This window comes from Trematomus bernacchii, unplaced genomic scaffold, assembly GCF_902827165.1.
Source record: "Trematomus bernacchii unplaced genomic scaffold, fTreBer1.1, whole genome shotgun sequence".
Classification (NCBI taxonomy): Eukaryota; Metazoa; Chordata; class Actinopteri; order Perciformes; family Nototheniidae; genus Trematomus; species Trematomus bernacchii.
The window spans coordinates 7145244-7165546 of NW_022987477.1; the positions used below are offsets into that span (position 1 = coordinate 7145244).

The 20303-nt window shown below is 39.7% G+C and overlaps 2 protein-coding genes across 4 annotated transcripts in view; both read right to left on the reverse strand.

The window, feature by feature from the left end:
• Positions 1-810: 810 nt before the first annotated feature.
• cdv3 (carnitine deficiency-associated gene expressed in ventricle 3) lies at positions 811-4830 on the reverse strand. Of its 3 annotated transcripts, none has more exons than XM_034148585.1 (5): positions 4408-4830; positions 3633-3706; positions 3177-3313; positions 2646-2808; positions 811-2565 (listed from the first exon to the last, which is right to left on the reverse strand). In XM_034148585.1, the coding sequence occupies exons 1-5, from the start codon at positions 4591-4593 to the stop codon at positions 2436-2438; spliced, it is 690 nt and encodes a 229-aa protein (XP_034004476.1). In that variant the 5' UTR covers positions 4594-4830; the 3' UTR covers positions 811-2435. The 3 variants fall into 3 exon arrangements, with proteins under 3 accessions (XP_034004476.1, XP_034004467.1, XP_034004483.1); XM_034148576.1 differs by having other exon boundaries at positions 3633-3709; XM_034148592.1 differs by having other exon boundaries at positions 3633-3700; positions 4408-4829.
• Positions 4831-7150: 2320 nt separating this feature from the next.
• tmem108 (transmembrane protein 108) overlaps positions 7151-20303 on the reverse strand; it is a 40603-nt gene continuing 27450 nt past the window's right edge. The window contains exons 3-5 of the mRNA XM_034146363.1: positions 11925-13097; positions 11056-11207; positions 7151-9479 (exon numbers count right to left, since the gene is read on the reverse strand). Of these exons, the coding sequence (XP_034002254.1) occupies positions 9363-9479; positions 11056-11207; positions 11925-13097 (1442 nt within the window). The 3' untranslated portion in view covers positions 7151-9362. The remainder of the gene's footprint in view (positions 9480-11055; positions 11208-11924; positions 13098-20303) is intronic.

Below are 20303 nucleotides of genomic sequence, written 5' to 3' on the forward strand. Positions count from 1 at the left end.
CTCTTTTCGTGCATCCTTTTGCGGGCGGTGGTGGTTTCAAGCCAACAGATATAGTGCCTCAGGTAAAAAAAACTATACAGCACTTTCCACAATTAGCTTTTATAATGATTTAAAGTTGTATAATGTTAAACGTCAGTCACCGTCTTTTCAGGTGAAGCCACAATTTAGACACAGCGGCTGCTGAACAACGTAGGATTTTGTACTAATTTAACTGTACGTTTTTCTTCCCCCCCCCCAAGACAAGACCTCCAACCGTGCGTCCTATTTTCGTGCATCCTTTTGCGGGTGGTGGTTTCAAGCCAACAGATACAGTGCCTCCTATTTTCGTGCATCCTTTTGCGGGTGGTGATTTCAAGCCAACAGATACAGTGCCTCAGGTAAAACAAATATACAGCACTTTCCACGATTAGCTTTTATAATTACTTAAAGTTGTATAATTTTAAATGTCAGTCGTCGTCTTTTCAGGTGGAGCAAAAATGAAGACGGACAGCACAAGGGGCTGACATTTGGACATGTTTCAAATCTGAGACTAAAACGACAATTTAATCACTGCTGACTTCAAATAAACATTTTAAGTCTGTTGTGTGAAAAAAAGTTTCTTTTATTTGTTAATATGCTTGGTATAAGGTCATTTCATACAGTTTAAACTTTTGATAATTTTCCAACGGTTGGTCAAAATGAGACACCAATTAAGTGATTAAGGGAGAGATAGCAGGATAACACAAGCCTTCATTTTACAAAACGGATAAAACCTTTTCTGTAAAAGATGCTGTAATCCCCCTTTTCAACATTTAAAGATTTAGACAAGACTTCAGTCACAAGGATCACTTTATTTTTTGTGTTTGGCTCTTCTCTTTTCATCACAAATATTATCTACGTCCACCCAAAGTGTTCCGGCAGGGATCAACACTCCCTGGCATCTTTTATGACAAGGACAGAAACATAACATAAATCCAGTTCTTCACCTTTTTTTAACACAACTATGCTTGTAGTAAAAACTCATTTTATTTTAACTGGGCGTACCACTGTTTTTGTAAGTGGATAGTACTGTTGGTTTGGTGACAGTTAGATTTTTTTACAGAGTATTTGCTGTAACTCAAATACTCAATGCAATGACAGCAAATGTATTTATGAGGAAAAGCCTTGATCTAAAAAAAAAAAAAAAAAAAAAGAGAAAAGATAGGAAAAGTCTTACAACTGGGGTTGAAATGTACCACTTTACTTTTAATTATAAAAAGCTGCAAACTCAGTTTGTCCAAATAACCTTAACAAATATGCATTTAAAGTTTGTTCCGTCATTTTTTCTTGATACTGTAACATCTGTGATCATCTGGTGTCAAACCACAGCAAAGCATTTGTTACCAAAAATAACCTTTTCAGATTAGAAACAGGCTTTAGCTTCTCTTTTGCTTATGTCTAGAATGACCAAAATGAATTAGATGCAGCTAAATTAAATGGTGGATATGAGGGATAGTTAGTAGTTGTAATTTGCAGGCATACTACAACAGCACTACATTCTTGAACAGAAAGATTTTTTGTGTATATGATTTTTTTGTCACAAAGTGGTGAGATTCAGAGGCAGGCAGCAGCCCTTTAGACAACAAGCAAAGTTCTTTTTAGATGACAAAGCAGTTTCTTCTATCAGTAAGGCCACTTTATATAGAAATTCTAAATGAGGACCACAACCTTTCGCTTCTTGTCCATAGATCTTTGCAGAGCGTCATCATCTTGTGTCAAAACCAAAGCTTCAAGTTTCTTATTTAAAGAGCCTGATGGCCGGCTTGTACGTGGGGGGGCTGGTGTTTGCCCCGTTCACCACCACAGCAAAAAAAAAAAAGCTCAGTCCACATCTTCACCACCAGCAATGCTGCTGAGGTAGTATCCCCACTCCTGAAGCCCCCACTGCAACTCAAAAACACACCCCAAAATACCATGTGCGATTGGGTTATAACGATCTTGCAAAAAAATAGATATTTTCACAGAAGTTTGTAAAATCATCTTGCCTAAAGTTATCCTCTGTGGCTTTATCGAAGCAAGTTGAAGTCCAGAGAAAAGTTGCGTACAACTGCTGAGTACAATCCACAAAGGACAAATATGCCATCTGCCGTTGCTGTTGCAGTGTTGTACGTTTGGGTGTATTTGACCAATTCCTTTTAAATTATTCCCTCTTTCAACAGCCCCTTCAGATGCAGTCCTTCAGTTTTGCCAACGAATGGATGTCAAGTGTGTTGCTATTAAAGGGAGTGTCACTGTATGTGGTGCGTTGGTATTGCTGTGTATGAGTGTGTGTACATGAGGCTGTGTGTGTGCACGAGTAACCAGTGTGATGATGGTGGCAAGGTGAGCTTGGTCAGGACTGCAGTCAACACAGCTGGCTTTCTTGAGGGGCTGGGCAGGACCGTGCTGAAGGGGCCAGGGGACGGAGGGGGGAGTCTCTACTTGTCCCCCAGGATGGCGTACTGGTTGTCAAGCTGCAACTGCTGCATAGAGGCACTACCACCTGTCTCCTCTCTACCACGGTTCCTGTGTCTCACCACCTCAAAGGTCTTCTCCATTTCTCTGTCCCTGAAACGCAAATATGCATCACGTCAGTAAAACATCAACTTCTAAAGGTAAACAAATTGTTCTCACTGAACTCTGCTTACTTGCGTGTCTCCACATGCTTGGCAGTGGCCATCAGAGAGGGGAACTGTGTGTCACTGAAGATCTCAGGGGGTCCCTGGGTGGCAGTTCGCCTGTTGGTGGTCAGCCGAGCCCCTGGAGGGCGATATACACCGGAAGGCTTCGACTCGGGCTCCTCTTCTTCCTCTGTAATAAAAAAAGAAGAAGAAATCACACAAGTTAAAAAGAAGAACACTGATTTCAGATGCAAATTCATCAAAAATCCTATGATCAGAGGGTTAAAACTGCTTTAGGCTGTGTATGTGATGTTTTTTTGATAAAACTAATTGTATGGCTAGGAACACATCGGAAAAAACATCTGTCATAGGCTTTCGTTACCATACAGTATTCTATAATTAACAGGAGCCTTATAAATGAGCACAGTCAGTGTAAATGACTCGACAAGGTTGGGAAAAACCACAAGAGCATTCTTAATAAGCAGTGGTTTATCCATCCTCTTATTGTGTTATTTCTTGACCCTTCAAAATAAATCAGTATGACGTTGGTTTACTCACCCACAGGTGCAGCAGCAACGGGCGGCGGAGCACCCGACTTGTTCCAGGGACCAGAGAATTTGTCTCCACTGACCAGAATGATCTCTCCATCCTCTCCAACTTCCTCCTTCTCGTACTCCTCCTCCTCCTTCTCGTCACTGCAAACAACCAGAAGACAGTTGAGCTATCTAAGATGCATTTCCCCTCTAATTTAGTGCAACGGATTTCTGCTTATAAAACAGGTTGATATATTGATTTGGTTAAAAAGCACATGCTAGTAACTTACTAAGGATTGTGACAACAGTTTTTGCAAATCTTTAAGCTTGATAATTAGACATGCCATCATCAATTGGATAAAATATGATCTTTAAATCAGGGCAAAATGCATTTATTAGACCCCTAATTCTCAACATGAGCACAAGGAGTCACAACAACGAAATACATATTAGACCAACTAAATACATATTTTAATCTTACCTTATCTGTAAGGCTTGGAGTCGGAGCCCGCTATAGTCAACTTCTTTCTGTTCGAACTCTTTCCATTCCTCGTCCTCCTAGGCAGAAGGATGCATGAAATCTCACCCCAACAAAGTACATCTACATATTTGTAAAGCGTATTATTGAGGGTCTGTTCTTTAATAAAACATCTGCAACCTGGCCAGGGCTTCCCAATAAATGGTCACACGGGTTATACTAGTGTGGGGTCAACATTACACCACTATGACACGATATGTACACCTTATACTAGATAATAAAGCTTTACGTGATTTGTATTGTGTTATTTGAAACATATAAGACTGTCAACCACGTATATTTTGTGACAAATGGCGGCTCGGCCTAGTTGGACAGCCACGATTCAAGAGGGATGACAGCTTTAAAAAAGCACCCACAAGGCCTTAACACTATATTAAACTGTAAGTTGGTATTTAACGATACCATTAACGTTTAGATTTGTCAAAAAAACAAAGCTAAGATTGTTAAAAAAATGCGCTTAAGGCGTGTCGTGCTTAATTTCGTATACGTCAGAATGTGTGCCAGGGGAAACCATATGCTATCTAGCAACCGGCGTTTTCTCCCCCCATGTTGAATATATAAAGTGCGTGGCTCTATCATATTGTAGAAAAAGATAACGGCGAGCAAGCTAAATTCAAACAGGAAGCAGATTGTGACGGAGGGTGGAAGATTTGACACGACGCCGGTAAAAGACGCTAAGGCAAAAAAAGTTACCTAGCGTAACGTAGCTTAACATTACCTTCTCGATTTGTTGGTCTTGGTTGTCGTTTTTCGTAGATTTTTCCTTCTCTCTCTTTGTTTTTTTAATCACTCCTGACGTAGGCCCGGGGATGGACTCCTTCCCCTTTCCTTTCTCTTTCTTCTTCTTTTTATCCCGCTTGGCAAAGAAATCGTCCAGGCTTTTCTCTGGTGGTAGATCCGCCATTTTCAAAGAGCAACGTTAACTTGTTAGCTAACCGAGCAATGACAAATGTAAAAAAAAATCTGCTCTTCGAGAGTGTGGACAGCCGTTTAAACTGACAGAAAGGATAGACTGACTCCTAATTCTGACGGTTTAACTTCTGTTAAAGGCTGATAAAAAAAAAAGTGTCCACCCTGATACCTAGCTGAATCGATGGCTATCCTGACAACCATGCCATGCACGGACTATTTGACAAATCTGTACCGTAACCCGGAAACACTCCGATCCTGAACCGGAAACGTTACAGGGCAAAACATAAAGGCACGATTTTCTCATGGTATTTCATTTCATGTTTTATTTTTAAACAATAATACTAATACCAAATGCAAAGAGATGTTCAATAACATTTTAATAAATAAAATAAAAAAATGGTTACTAAATAAAAAATAAACTTTAAAGATTTTTTAGCTTTTTAGTCATTGTTTAGTATTTTAAGACATTTACCACAAAGCCATGACTATAATTCTACTTTAAAGATTGTTATTTTTTATGTAATATCATAAAATCGTGACTTGACATATAATACTTTTGAGTTACCATGTATACATTTGAAATTCCTAAAATGGCATAAAATGACTTCAATAGTAAAAAGATAAAAATACTTGTTATACTTTTTGCATGAGAAAAAGGCTGACATTAGTGTTTGGTTTGCATGTGCAAAATCAAGGGTATTAAAACACATCATTATCACATCCAGATAGGACACATTAAGACATATTTACAAAAAAACACAATTCACAACATAAGCTATTATATAAGGGCTGAATGAAGGTTAAATGAATAGATACTGTATAGCCATACGATGCTGTGCTGAGGAAGTAACTGGCTTCAAAAAGTGTCTTTGATTAGGTATGTTGTGGTCAAAGGGACAAAACGTTTTTTCTATTAATATTTTTCATTGCACATGGGACTGTAAATCTTTCCCCCAAAGACAGTGGCTGAAAGTGTTAATTCAAGGAATGCCCGTGAGATTTCCCACTGAGATGTTGGACTGCTCTAACAGGAAGAAAAGAAAGTGGGTTGTGTTTGTAACCTGTAATTAAGTACTGCCCAGTTTAACTATGATAGAAAGCTTAACGTTCACCTTGCATGGTTTTAAGAATATGTAGCATTTTAAAAATTCCAATTTCATTTGTTTTTGTAATCAAGATTATTTAGTTACAAAACAAGAACACATCTGATTGAATGCATTTACATAGGAGGCTTAATAAGGAACTCTGAATAGTTGACACAAATATTAATACATCTCATCCCTCCTGTTGTCTTCGGGTCAAATCTGACCGATTTACTACTTTCATCAATCCTAACTTTTTTGTTTTACATTTGATTGCATTAAGGCTTTATGATATCCTTCACAGTAGACATTTGAACATATACAATTGCTGATCACCACTTTCATTGAATTTTGGATGATTTAGTCAACTTTGTAACACCCATGGTGTTTTGTTCCCGGTCAAAAATGACCGCTATAAAGAAAAGGAATTAGTAACCATCCGGATCAGAGAAAACACACACACAAACACCCTCACACACACACACCCTCACACACACACACCCTCACACACACACCCTCTCTCACACACACACACACACACACACACACACACACACACACACACACACACACACACACACACACACACACACACACACACACACACACACACACACACACACACACACACACACACACACACACACACACACACACACTAGATGTGTTCCCCCCATAGACTGTATATATAAAGGTTCCCCCCCCTTATGTGCCCATCCCCCCATGTGAATCCCACCTGGCACACACAAACACACACAGAAGAATTTGATACATTTCCCGCTCTTATGTGCCCATCCCCCCACATGGATCAAACCTGGCACACGCAATACATGTTCAGTGTCTATTCTTTGTATATTTACTGCAGTTGTTCATGTATACCAGTAGTCTGATACAATATTTACAGTTTGAAAGGGTGTTAAATGAAATTTGGTGATGATTAATGTTTTTTGTGTTAATGTAATAGCAGTTAAAACAGGACCGGTCAAATTTGACCGCGAACACCAAAGTAAGGGGGGGGGGAAACGAAGACAATAATAATAAAATCCTTCATGTATTTGGACTTAACTTTCAAAACCTCACAAGGCCAGTTACGTAGGGTCCATCGATTTCTTTTTAAATGGCCACAATTAAAGATACTTTTAAAAGCTAAACTCTCAGGTTTTTCTAGATTTGAAATGATCTTCTCAGTAGGAAAGCAGGTTTGTTGACAGATTATTCAACTGACGTTATATACCCAGAGCTGGGGGTCACTTGACCACGTGCAGAACTGGTGAACAAAGAGAACATTCCAGAACAGTGCATCAATGGATGTGCTGTGGTCGGCAAGACTGCTTTGTTATATAATAAACAAGTAAGTATGATATCTAACAAAAACAAATCAAATAATTCCTGACCGTCTGCTTGGCAATATGAGGAAACAATGATTACATTTAATTTTTAAGAGGATTAATCAGACAAACAAATTAGTCAGGTATTTTTTCAGTTTTATTGCTCAGCAGTAAAAAGTACAGTGTATACTACAGTACAAAAAATACATAATGTTTAACACTGCTCCACCGTGCCACTGAACGTTTTGTAAAATATCCACTTTTGAGCGTGCAAAACAAGAAGCCCAGCTGTGAGCATCCAATGCAGGAAATATCAATATGTTTAATCGTGTTATTCATCTTCACCTTTTGGATCAGTGATTTCAGAACAACATCTCACAATGCAGATAATCTTTAGCGACGATAGAGGCAGGCAGCATCGATAATTGAATAAAACTGCAGCGATGCAAACAAAAAAACAGATGATAGAAGGACCACATGTCGTATAACTAAACAAAGAATTAAAACAATCTTTTTTGATAATCAAACTGCCTCTGTATGTGCTCCCAGCAAATATTCAGCATACCTTTTTTATCTCAGCGTTTTTATTGGTCAAGAAATTATTGACAGCCTCTAACACATTATGTGGTCCAGCAACTAACTCACAATCATTCAACATTTTAACAAACATAATTTGCATTGATGGACAAACACATTATATATGGAGGGACACATTTACAGTAGCAACGTTGGTCTAATTGTTTCCTACAGCACTGAGAAATTCTTTCTCAAACTGGGCTATAACCAGTAACCACTCCACGACACTGACAAACAGACACACACAGAGAAACAGATATAACTGAGCTGAAAGAAATACAAAGCCTTGTGTGACATAAAGTAACAGTGATATTTGGTAAAGGGAGGCAGCACAATACTCATCCGTACACACTCACACAGTCCTCTTACATGCACAAACAGGGCACACACACATACTGATATTTATATATATATATATATATATAAAGGGTCAACAGAAGGAATTAAGACATCTATGTGGTCCCTCTTAAGAGAAGCTGGTGACACAAGAGGGGGAACGATATTTTAAGTCAGTTTCATTTGATTGACGTCTCTAAAATCAGCTAGTTGTAGACTCCAAGTCACCAAAATAAACTGCCCAAATAAACCTTCAAAATCAGGCCTTTATTTATCAAACTGATAAAGGAAAATATTTTGACTTTAATATCTGTATTTGTTACTAATGATGTACCAAACTCCTTATTGTATAATTTCTCTGATGTACCTTGTCTACCAGCAGCAGAATTACTTTCCTTCTCGACTTAGCAGTAAGTATTCGAGTTCACTTTTTATTTCATTCATCCGACTTCTTAACCCAAATGTATCATACAGTACATATTACTATACTGTATATATAGCCTATTTAAAACCCGTTTTAAACCCACAATACTGATTGGTATTGTAAAAAATATCTAAAATAGCCATTTAAATGTTTGATTTAGTTTTGTTCTTCTATTGTTCTTTTATTTTTCAGATTTTCTTTTACTCATAATTTGGCAACTAAAGCATTTTACACAAAGTATCAGTAATATCACACATGCAATACAAATATATTTTGTTGTTATTTTAATGAAATTGCACAGTAAAATGTAAGGAATAAAATAAGCAGAAAAATGGGGCAGATGAACAGTAGAGGGAACCATGTCTCTGATTGGCTAACAGTATTCATGTGGTTAATCATGTGATCACTTCAGAGCTTCTCTTGAAGGTTATTTTCACATTTTGCTGTGAATAACTTGATGAAAGCGTTATCCCTCCATCTTTTTCAGATTCCCAAGTGTATTTCTCAGTTTGATAAATATGGGCCCTGATCTTACATACAGTATTTTGACACAAATCTCTGTTTCCCCCCCAAGAACGTAGGTGCTATATTCAAGTTCATCAGGCTATAAGTATTTTAGGATTCATTTGAAAAGAAAATTAAAAATACCAAGAACAGCTTCTAAGATTTCATGTCACGGTTCTCTCTCAAGCAGATTTCACGTGGCAACATCTGCAGTGCACTCACCATCAAACCACTGTAATGAAACAAAACCACATATACTCTGTATTTTATAAAGACAATAAAAACCTTTTATCACAATTAAGCCTTTTGTAGAAAATGTACATCAGAAAAATATGCAGGGGCATCCTCATAGTAAACAGTGTCTGCTTACATCACTACTCTTTCAGGGTGCCTCTTTTTTGTGTTGGTCATATACAGTATAAAGTCTCTGAATATTTACCACATACTATATAAAATAGACAGCAGGGGGAGTATGAGTGGAGAATCAGACGGTGTCTCTTTTTTTCTGTCTCTACATGGCAAAAGCTTTGTCTCTGTTGATGAAGAGGGTCTCCTGGCAGAAAGGGTTAACCAGGACGACGCTGCTGCTGCTGTAGTCTCCGTTCGGGGGGAGACAAGTGTCATGATCCTGCAAATGCACACGCAGAAAAAAGATTAACGCAGGTGGTTGACAATAACTGTGATTCGTGATTCATACTTTAGGGCATACACTGCAGTCTACTGTATCTAATCACTCTACAGGCAATGAGCAGTGTCAAAGAGAACAGAATGGGTTTGGTGCAGCCTGGGGCTTTTAATGAGATGGTGAACAAAGATATCTGACAAAGCTAGATGAACAGGGAAGATGTTAAAGGGAGGGATGACTCAGAAACAAGACAACAGAGTGACTTAGTAATAAGAGGAGGAGGTGTGAAAACTAAAGGATTTGAATTACAGCCCAAATGAGGCCATTTTATCACTAAGATCCAATCAAACTACTGTAGCGCTGTAATTTAGGGTTTATGATCATTTCTCCTGGAGCACTGTCATTAATCTAAAGCACCCGGGGAGCTATGCTGCTCTAAAGAGCCAGGAAAAGCAGTGGAAGAACAACACCTGGGGGTCACCAGGGGCATCCTACACAAGATCCAACCTCAGCATCCCTCTCCTGACGCCCCCAAAGATGGTAAAAAGATGCAAATTGAGCAATGGATGGGGAATAAAAGAAAAAAGAGACACAGTGAAATGGTCACTGGAGAGTTGGTGATAGAAAAACATGCAAATAGAACAAAAGAATGGTCAGTCAAAATGATATGGGGAAGAAGAGGAGGTATTTATAGTGTTTATAGTATATTTTATAGTGAGGTATTATATACTATCTTTCCCACCAGGTGGCACTATGATGCACTAAAAACTAAGGTGGTGCTGTTATTTTCTCAGTATTATATTGACCAAAATCATTTGGAAATTAGCAGAAATCTAAGAAATCATCATCAGGACTGCAGGCAGGGTTTCTGAAATAATAAATCAAGATTACTTCTGCAGAACAAAACCTGCTTAAGAACATTTTGATCTGCCACCCCCAAAGAAGCAATCACCGAATTTCAGATTTGATTTATCACTGTAAATTGTTAATTATATATTCTGTACTTTCTTTTCTTCAATGATGATCTAAATGTTATTTTAAAGCCTCCTCTATGCTGCCTGGTATGTCATTCTGCTCGAAAATATTATATAATGCTTTTTTCCCCCAAACACTCAAGTTTTAAAATATATAGTCTAAAATTCCAATCATAATCATATAATTTCAATGATATAAAACCAGTTATTTCCACAAATAAGGTTTAAAACATTTTTTTTAATTAAATTGAATAACATTGCTATATCCTTTTAGCAGCAGCATCATGCATTTGTAATAGCAGTATACTGAATCGGGTCACACTTTGAAATCCATTTACTAGATGTTAAAAACTAACAAAGTAATCTTAATAGATCCCCTGCAGGGATATTCTCTTTTTGCTTGTTCCAAATAGCATCTGTGTAAATCCTAGTAATACAGCGTCATGCTTCAGCAGGCTGCGAGGACATTGAACATGGATTCTCTTGTTGTTTCCACACTCATTAAAACCATTATGCTGACTGATGGTGAAACGTCAAGTAAATGTCCCTCAACTTCTGTGTGTAGAGCTGTACACTAATAGAGTGAGTGTGCCAGTAGTTTCTACCTCGCTCTCCAGAGAGTGTATCTCTCTGGGCAGCTCCACAGCGTGCCGGCTGAAGTAGTCCATGGTGATGGCATTGTTCCAGTAGCTGAGGTTGTTCTCCTGACTTGATGACTTCTTCTTCCTCCTCATACAGCACACAGTCAAAAGCACAGCTAGAGCGGGTGGAGAGGAAAGGAAAATGAGGGGTTAGTACAGAGACTGTAAAGAGATGCTGCTTCAAATAGCCTCTGAAAGCACCCACACCAGCTGAGCAGGTAGGCAAGGCATGTTTCATGACAACATGCTACTGTTGCAAGGAACTGTGATTGAAGGGGAAAAATACCACCCTGATATACAGTGTGAGAAGACTACTGGTGGTGTGCCTTGTTGTAATTTTGAGCTGTCGCAAACAACAAAGTTATAAGTCTCCGAGAAAGACATTTTCAGGAATCATAAAAGAAAATAATGTCTTATCAAAGAGTAATAAATTCTTATTTCTCCATCTCGAACAGATCAAAATGCTAAACAATTGTTTTGCCTCAGGTGCAGCGCTTGATAAAAATGACTCTCCCATCCTTGCTGCTATTATGCAATTACACTCTCAAGTGTAAACCAGGAAGGATAAAGGAAAATGAGAGTATGAAATGAATGAATTACAGCTTTTAATAAAAAAATAGACTCTACTGTGACATAGAGTTTTGTCTGCTATCTTCGTAGAGTTTCTTTCCAAGGTTAGATTGATTGTGAGAGCGGTTTGTATTTTTTCCATCTAAATCTTATAACTGAGGCAAATATGCTTACTTCTAAATATGTTAACAACCGTTGGAATAGATATTTGTTATGATAATTAAATAATTTCCTCTTTTATAAGTTGCTCTAACATTACTTACAACACGAGGACACAGGCACAGTGATGGCCAGCACGATCCACACAATGTCCATCCGGCTGAGGCAGATGGTGAAACGGGACATCGGGGAGTCAACGGTGGGGCCTGAGCTGTTGCCGGGCATCCAGGGGTCCTCGGTCGTGGCGGGCACCTGCCTGTTCAGGAAGTTCCCACTGGCTGTAGAGGGGGGCTCGGAGCTGTTCCCCTGAGCATTCCCCTCCTCAACTGAGCTGCTGTTAGAGAGCAGCCCTCCATGTGCAGTTACGTTCCCTAACCAGGGCGCAAGAGGGGCATTGTCTGTGCCGTTACCTTGACCCCCCACAGTGGTGGTCTCGTTGGGTGCAGTGAGGTTGTTTGGGATGACGGTTGGAATCTGTGTGTTGAGGCTGAGCCCAGTGGAGAGCGCTAGAGTGGACGCAGTGGAAGTTAGCTTCTCAGGTGGGCTGTGGACCGGGGTCACAGACACTTCTTTCTTCTCTAACACCAGTTCTTCAGTGGGGGGCTCCTTCACGCTGTGCACCTCCCTCAGGGTGATAGCGTGGTGTCTGGCCATTTCTGTGGCACCACGAGCATGCTCCCCGACTTTTAACCAAGGGTCAGCATTCCCCGATGAAGAGGAAAAGGGGGCGTGATCTGAGTTAGTGGGTTCATCCAAACTCAGCTTCTGAGGCTGTGAGGCTATATTTGGGGCCGCTATGCTAGGAGATCTAGGGCTGCTGCTGCTGCTGCTGGCCTGCTTAGTGCCGACAGAAACTGGGTTATGGGCTTGAGGTACCCTTACCAATTTGTGCATGTGGCCTTGGTTCACAACGTCAGAGCTCGGCTCCAGGGGCTGATTCACATGACTAGAAGTACTCACAGTGTTTGGGGGGACTGTATTTTTATCATTAACGGGTGGGTTGTCATGAGCCAGGCTGGACGTTTGGGTGGTGTGAAGTAAGGCTAAAGGATGGATGGTGACAGTCGGGAGGATAATGTTTAACGAATGAGTGCGTCCTGTGGATGCCCATTCCCCGCTACTGGAGCCTTCCTGATGCCAGTCCACAGGGGGAGGTTCAGGGGCAGAAAGGGGGCTAATGTGGGCGGCTGCCATGGAGACCTGGGGTTTCTGGCTGAGGAACAGCTCCTGTGCTGATGACACCAGCCCTACTGGCAGTGCTAGGAATGCTAGAACACCTGTGGAGAAAGAGAGAGAAAGCTTGTGATTAGAATTGTTGGATTATTTCACTTTAAATGTGTCTGTCTTGAGGTGATTCCTCTCAAGGATCTTGCCACAAAACGCTAGAAAATAGTGCAGAGTAGCTCAAAATGATTGCTCAGGATAAGTTGTGTACTTGTCTTACTTTCATTATGCTTCTCAGCCTTTAATCTACTGAACCGCTGTTTGTCACTCACATAGTATAACTGAATTATTCTCTAGACGAGTTCCACTATGTGTACCCATGCATGTAAAACACAGGATCTCCTCGCTTAATAATAATTTCCAGTACTTAGTGCACAGATTTCTGACAGTAATTGCGTCAAATAGCCCACTTAACATGCTAAGACCATCTCAGAAAAGCTGACACATTCACGTTCTCAACTGAATCCCATAAGGAGGCTTTGTAGGGACAAGCCATTAGCAGTTGCCTGTGGGGAATATTGGTTCAATTATTATTATTATTATTATCTATTGTTATCAAGACAGCAAGGAAGTCGTAATGGAAGGAACGTGCAAAGGCTTATTCATTTCCACTTCGCCCCGTTTCCTCCATCCTTTATTGACACTGTTAAACACAGCTAATGTGACGTATTAGTGGAGCTCTCACGTCTATTCCTTCATCTGAGAACAGAACATGCCGTAACAAAAGCTAACACTATCAATTCCTGTCTAAATAACGCTATGTAGCATGTTTTTGCACCAAGATGGTGAACATCATGAAATCAGTTAAATAATACCACCAGTTTCTAGGTTATTTTGACACATATTCAATTCAATCTTAACCATTATTGGTATATTGCTTAAAGGAGGAGGCTGGTAATATTCTATATTTTACTAATTTTCAAAGAAAAATGAAAAGACAAAAGCAAATAATCCATTAGGATGTCTCAACACTCTCAGACCTGTCTGTGGCTAATTATTTCAACTTAAAATCCTCTGTAATTCTTTCAAAAGCTGGGCATTGTAGCTTTTTCAAACTTTACTTAAACAGAAAGAAATAGTGTCTATTTTCAGGTCCGGAGTTGACCGATTTTGTGTGCTACTGACTGTTTATAGCTGCAGGACAGTGAATGTGGGAGTGACTCAAATTAAACCACAGCGTGTGGGATCATGCTAATGTAGGAACATGTCACCCAGTGCAACTGTGTGGCTTATTGATGTGTTTTTCATCATTTATGGGCAAAAATTGAGCTGTTTGAAACAAGCGGGGTTATGGATTCACAGACCTTTTAGTATAATCAATTCATTGTTGATTTAGCTTTTATCATTTATATCGGAGGAGGCGTGTGGCGCAGTGGGTTGTGCGTAGGTGTTCGGATCAGGGGGTCACAGGTTCAAACCCCACTGCAGTCAGCATGTCGTTGTGCCCCTGGGCAAGATACTTCACCCCAAATTGCTCCTGTGGGGATTGTCCACAGCATTGAGTATGTAAGTCGCTTTGGATAAAAGCTTCTAACAAGTAACATGTAATGTAATGTAATCATAGGATTTGTTTAAAATAAGAAAAATTAAGATTATCGCCAGAGTTATTTCTTTAATAATACTGACTGAAACATTACATATAGGGCATTAATTAGAGACTAGCAACTCAGATGTTCCCTGATATGTGCATGTCAAAAAACGTTTTCGTGACATTGCCCAACCATACCATACCAAATGTAGCTGTTCCAACAAGCAATATTCACACAGATGTACACACACCATTGGCCTGAATGGGTATCCTGCTTATGACAAAAAAAGCTTCTGGGCTCTGCATGAAATAGACAATGAAAAATAAAAGCTCTGCATTAGATGCCTTGGGAGAGAAAAAGTCTTTGTTTAGGCATTCATAAAACCCCCACAAACCAAGAGTCATAGAAAACACATATTCTCAAGCCACCGATGTGACCCAGATGTCGTGTCCATCGTTTAACTATGGTGCTCAGTAACTATGGAAACCCAATTTCCATTACTAAGAGAGGAAGAGGAGTAAGAGATGGGGGAATATGTGAGAAAGGAAATCCGTTGAACGTGTTGAAAGAAAAGGGAGCAGACCAGGCAACGGTCAATATCAGCAAATTCGAATTTCTTTGACATATAAAGCCACTCCATCCTCTTTGTTCATCTGGGGGTTTAAAATACATCTCAGCAGAACCCCCAAAGCACTGACTATTTAAACTGAGCCTCTGAATCATTAATCATATTCCTCCATACTCAATCACACGTACTACCAGGATAGAGGGTCCATGCTCTGTCTTCCATTAACCAAGCCTGTCACGTCTCTAATCCACGGAGCCCACTCCAGACTCATATCTGAGGAGATAACACACATGGCCATCCTTGATTTATGACTGCTTGTCTCTCTTAAGATGATCCTTTAGGCAGGGAAATGGAACAGGGACAAACCCAAGCTGCTGATCGTTGGTAATGTGTAAATAGTGGTTCCATTAGGACAAACGTCATTTAATATGCCTATACAACATAACAAAAGGTACTCCAAATATCTATGTGTAATGTTAATCTTGACGTTTTCAAGCAAGGTAGAGAAATAATGATGTTCTTCAGGGCAAAAAATACTGGTTAGAGGCCAATCAAGAGCTAGGATGTTAACAATGCCATGGTTTTGTTTCAATCATACCTTCAATCAGTACCTTAACCTGGCAACCCGACACTCTGCTTCTACTGAATAAAAGATAGCACCCAGTCTGCCTTAACAAACAAAGTCATATCAGAATCAAAATCCTCTGGAAGACACATAAACAGGAAAATGATTTATCTGATACGATTGGAAAACTGATAATACGACGTGTGATCTGTAACCAACATTGAGATTATACAGTCTTTTTGCAACTTTGCAATTTTGTCTAATCATATTTTATTAAGATTCACATCTAAAATGTTAAAAGGAAGAATCTGCTTTTAAAGTAAGCTTGCGCTCAGCTTAGACTTCCGATTGCCCTATTTTCATTAGTGCTGCTGAATACGTAGTGAGGATTACACACTCTGCCCCTCTGAGTCTGCAGTGATACTCCTTGTTTAACTTTAGTAATATTCCCATTATAAAGGGTCATAAAATCAAGGCAATACACATGTTTCAAAGTGTAGTATGAGTGAGTCACACTTGATTTGGAGGGGTAGACAATTAATACCTGAGAGCTTATGAGAGATTTAAATTGAGCAGTTATCTGGTGCCTTAAACTGCAAAAATCACAAAAAGCAACGTGTGGAAAATGTTCAATAGCCTCCATGTTAGCGCAGATTGCAAAATAGCATTTGTACACAATCTGTTGAGGAGCACACTAACTGCTGTTTAATGGATTGTATGAGTGTTTGTCAAGCTCTGTGATCAATAGAATAGAATAGAATAGAATAGAATTGGGAGGGATGAAACCCTCTTTAATGGTCACACATGCAGAGCACACAGCACACACACAGTGAAATTTGTTCTCTGCTTTTAACCCATCCTAGTACCAGGAGTCTAGTACTAGGAGCAGTGGGCAGCTATTGTACAGCGCCCGGGGAGCAATGGGAGTGAGGGGGGGAAGGGGGATGTCCGGTGCCTTGCTCAAGCGCACCACGGCAGGGCAGGAGGTGAACTGGGACCTCTCCAAGTAGAAGTCCACACTCCATATTTTTTAGGTCTGGTCGGGGACTTGAACCGGCGACCCTACGGCTCACAGTCCAAGCCCCTACTGACTGAGCCACTGCCGGACAATGATTTGGATCAATACTTGCTTGGGTGAATGCTACATGTAATAGAGGTGGCAGACTGATGGCTTGGGATGAAAAAACACGTAGTATTATTACAATCCTTATTTTATAAAGAAACTAACATTACAAATCTTAGAAACAATTATGCATTTATTTGGAGTCATTAGGTCACATGACAAGGCAGGTATTAAAAAAAATCCAAGAAAAAAAATATATTATTGTTGGATAGAAGCTGGACTAGAATCTAATATAAAGAGATGCTGGATTGATTTGGAGTCACTAGTTCACATTACATGAAAGCTATTCAAGAAAAGTGAGACTTTCCAACAAAAAAACTGATAATTCTTAATAATAGGAGATGTTTCCTACCTGTCCAGTGTAATAATACAGTTCTGCATATGTAGTCATACGGTTGTTTTTTGTAAACAACAAATCCATACTGTATGTTTTGACTTAAAGAATATGTTGTATTGCTGAGTTTCTGTAACTCATAACTATTCATGTGTTTTAATCGTTTTAACACATGCACCATGTTACACACTGAGGCAAATGGGTGTAATTTGTCACACCGGCTGTGTGTCTGGCTGATGGAGTGAGAACGTAAGCAGGGTGTACGCAGAAAGAGAGCCCGGCCTCCGCAAAGACTGCAGTGGGGAAGCAGGCACAGCGAGTGAATTAACTACAAAAATGATTGAAAAGGCCCGAGAAGCTAATTGAGCTTTATGAACATCCATTATTGAGTTGAAGCACTCGGAAGAACATGACAAAATTGGATGGAGAAGGGGAAAAATAGCGAGGTCGACAGGGTGGGAAAATGTGCCACGAGGAGGCCAGAGATATAGTAGGGGGTAAGAGAGGGAGTTGTGTGGGTGTTACATCAGACATTAACAAAAGCAAAGAGGTTGGATTTGACACATTAAACCAAGGGAAAAAAAGGGACACTCAAAAGGATATAAGTTGTGAGGGAAAGGAAAATAGAGAGCACATTGTCTTGCTCTGACTTGTCTACTCGTCTACTAGCATGAGTTATTGACCATTGTGCCTGTTGGCTGTTTTTGGCTGGACATAATATTTTTTTCTCAAGCACCCACACAAAGAGTCATTGCTTTTTGACTATTGATGAGAAGGGAAGGAGTAGGTGAACAACATCATTCTGTATTAGTGTGTTCAATTAAAACGATGACACTGAAACAAAGGTATTCATATTTGCCTGGAACGAAAGGCAACACACAGCTTACACTGTTATCACTCACACCAACCTGTTGGCTTTACGATCTATATCACCCTGCTGATCACATCATAATAGAACATGCTAATATGATGGAGACAAACAACCCCCAGGTGAAATTACTGTGAGATCATGCCCCCATTTATTTGACTAATGCCCCTGTTTTCCATTACCGAAGCTTAGGATGGATGGAGGGAGGGGCAATTTATGCAGGAAAACATGCTGAATTAGGGCTCTTTTGAAGGCATAGGAAGCTGGTGACACTCGTTGAAGTCCTCCATTGATGCCATCAGGGACATCAATAAATCATGTTGCAAAGCAGGATCCTGAGAACTGATCCAAAGCCGGCTTTGTCCCACCAATCATTCATTGTTAGACTCAATGTCAGAAGACACTGGCCAGAGCGCCTGCCACTGAATCTAAAGTTACACTGGTGGAAAAAAACAAAAAACATTTACTTCTGCTGATTAAATTCCGCATGAAACTTATGCCATGGATACGTCAGGATTTCATTTGAGAAGAACCACATGGCTTACGGCGCACTAATCAATCATAATGGAGCACTTAGTGGGTGGTACTTGGGGCTACTCGCCATGGAGGATTGGACATTTATCTTTCTTGCCAGGGGTCACCTCATGCTACATGCTATGAACGTTGTAGCTTACATGTGACAATCTGCCAGTGAAGCATAGTGCTGGAGCGAGGCCCGTTGTGTCGCATCATCAGCAGGCAGCTGGCATTGGCAATATTTGAATTGGATGCTCTACAGGAAGCCAAAAATAGGAGCTGCAAAATCATCCATCAATAAGGCTCGTGACGGTTCAGGCTGTACTTCTGAACTGTAACTGCTCTGTCATCTCCCTGCTCAGGCAGCATGACAGGGATAAAGGAAGAACTGTATACGTAGAGGGAACCAAACGCATCAAGGCAATGACAATCTAGCCAAGGTTAAATGTATAAAAGAAGGAATACAACACAGTGAGAAAAACCTGTATTGGATAAGTTACAAAATAGAGGTATACTTTATTTACTTAAATTCATGTTCTTGTTTAATTACTTCTTTGCAAGCTTTAAAATATAAAAATTACTTTTATTTAATTTCAAACTTTCAAAATCTCAAGCTAGCTAGTTGTTTTTAATGACAGTGTTTTAACCGAAAAGCAGACACCAATTAAATATCTACTTTCTTATCTAAAGAGAAATACTAAATCCTACTTATGCTACACGTTTTTTTGCCCTAAACGTTTTTTATTATTATAATAAATACCAACTTCCCCCAGGTCCTGAAAACCTTTTCAATGGTAACTATTATTTACCTATTTAAATGATAAATTACACAACTAAACAGCTAGGTCATTGTGCCCTTTAGCAAGATATAAAAACGATGACTAAGTTATTTTTAATACAATAATAAGATATGAACTTAAAATAATTTTCCACCTCATTAATGAATGGGATAAACATGCATTACTGATTGTTTGGCAGCCCAGCATTGACCATAACCTGGCTATAATTAGGATATCCTCCACACCACCCAGCCGGCCCTCTTATATGCTAATCACAACCACTTCACAGCAGCCGACAACCCACCATAGGATTCTCCCCAAATCCCTCAGGGCAAATGGAGAAGGCTTTATCTACAATGCTCATCAGAATACCAATGAACCTTTATCACTTCATACTGGTGCACACATAATGGCTCTGATCCCTCATACAAAATGAATTCATATCTCACTTTGGAGGAAAAAGGCTGACAGACCCAAATCAAAGTAATCGTAAGCCTTAAATGGGGAGATTTGTAGAAGGTGATCCGAACCTTTAATTTTAAGCTTAGACTTGCTCTCAGAAATAGATCAGATCCATCAGCTTGAGGCAGACAAAACCTTTTCTCAGCAGGCCGAATGGAGAGCTGTCTGACTAACTGCTTGCAAAATTGGATTATCTCGCCTGGACAGAGCGCTATCGCCCTGACTCACTTCAATAGATCCACTATAAACAGAAGGGGCACGCCTACTATATCACCACTACTACCATTACAGTAAAATATATAACTACTACAGTACAATGACTATCACCTGTACCATTGTTACAAAACTAATAACAATATTGCTGCAACTTTAAGTAGTTATACTAGTACTTCTGGGTGTTCATGACTACTGCTACCACTACAACCACCCATGCTACTAGCATACTATAAGGGTTAGGGTTTAGCTAAAACTGCTCGTCCTACTGCTAACACTAATACCAGTACTTCCATGACTAC

Excerpts from the sequence above, each read along its gene's own strand:
- cdv3 (XM_034148576.1), bottom strand. The coding sequence starts at position 4,593 with ATGGCGGATCTACCACCAGAGAAAAGCCTGGACGATTTCTTTGCCAAG. Across the intron at positions 2,809-3,176 it reads CGTTGCTGCTGCACCTGTGG|AGGAAGAAGAGGAGCCCGAG; the intron begins GTGAGTAAACCA and ends TTTTTATTACAG. Across the intron at positions 2,566-2,645 it reads AAGCATGTGGAGACACGCAA|GGACAGAGAAATGGAGAAGA; the intron begins GTAAGCAGAGTT and ends TTTGCGTTTCAG.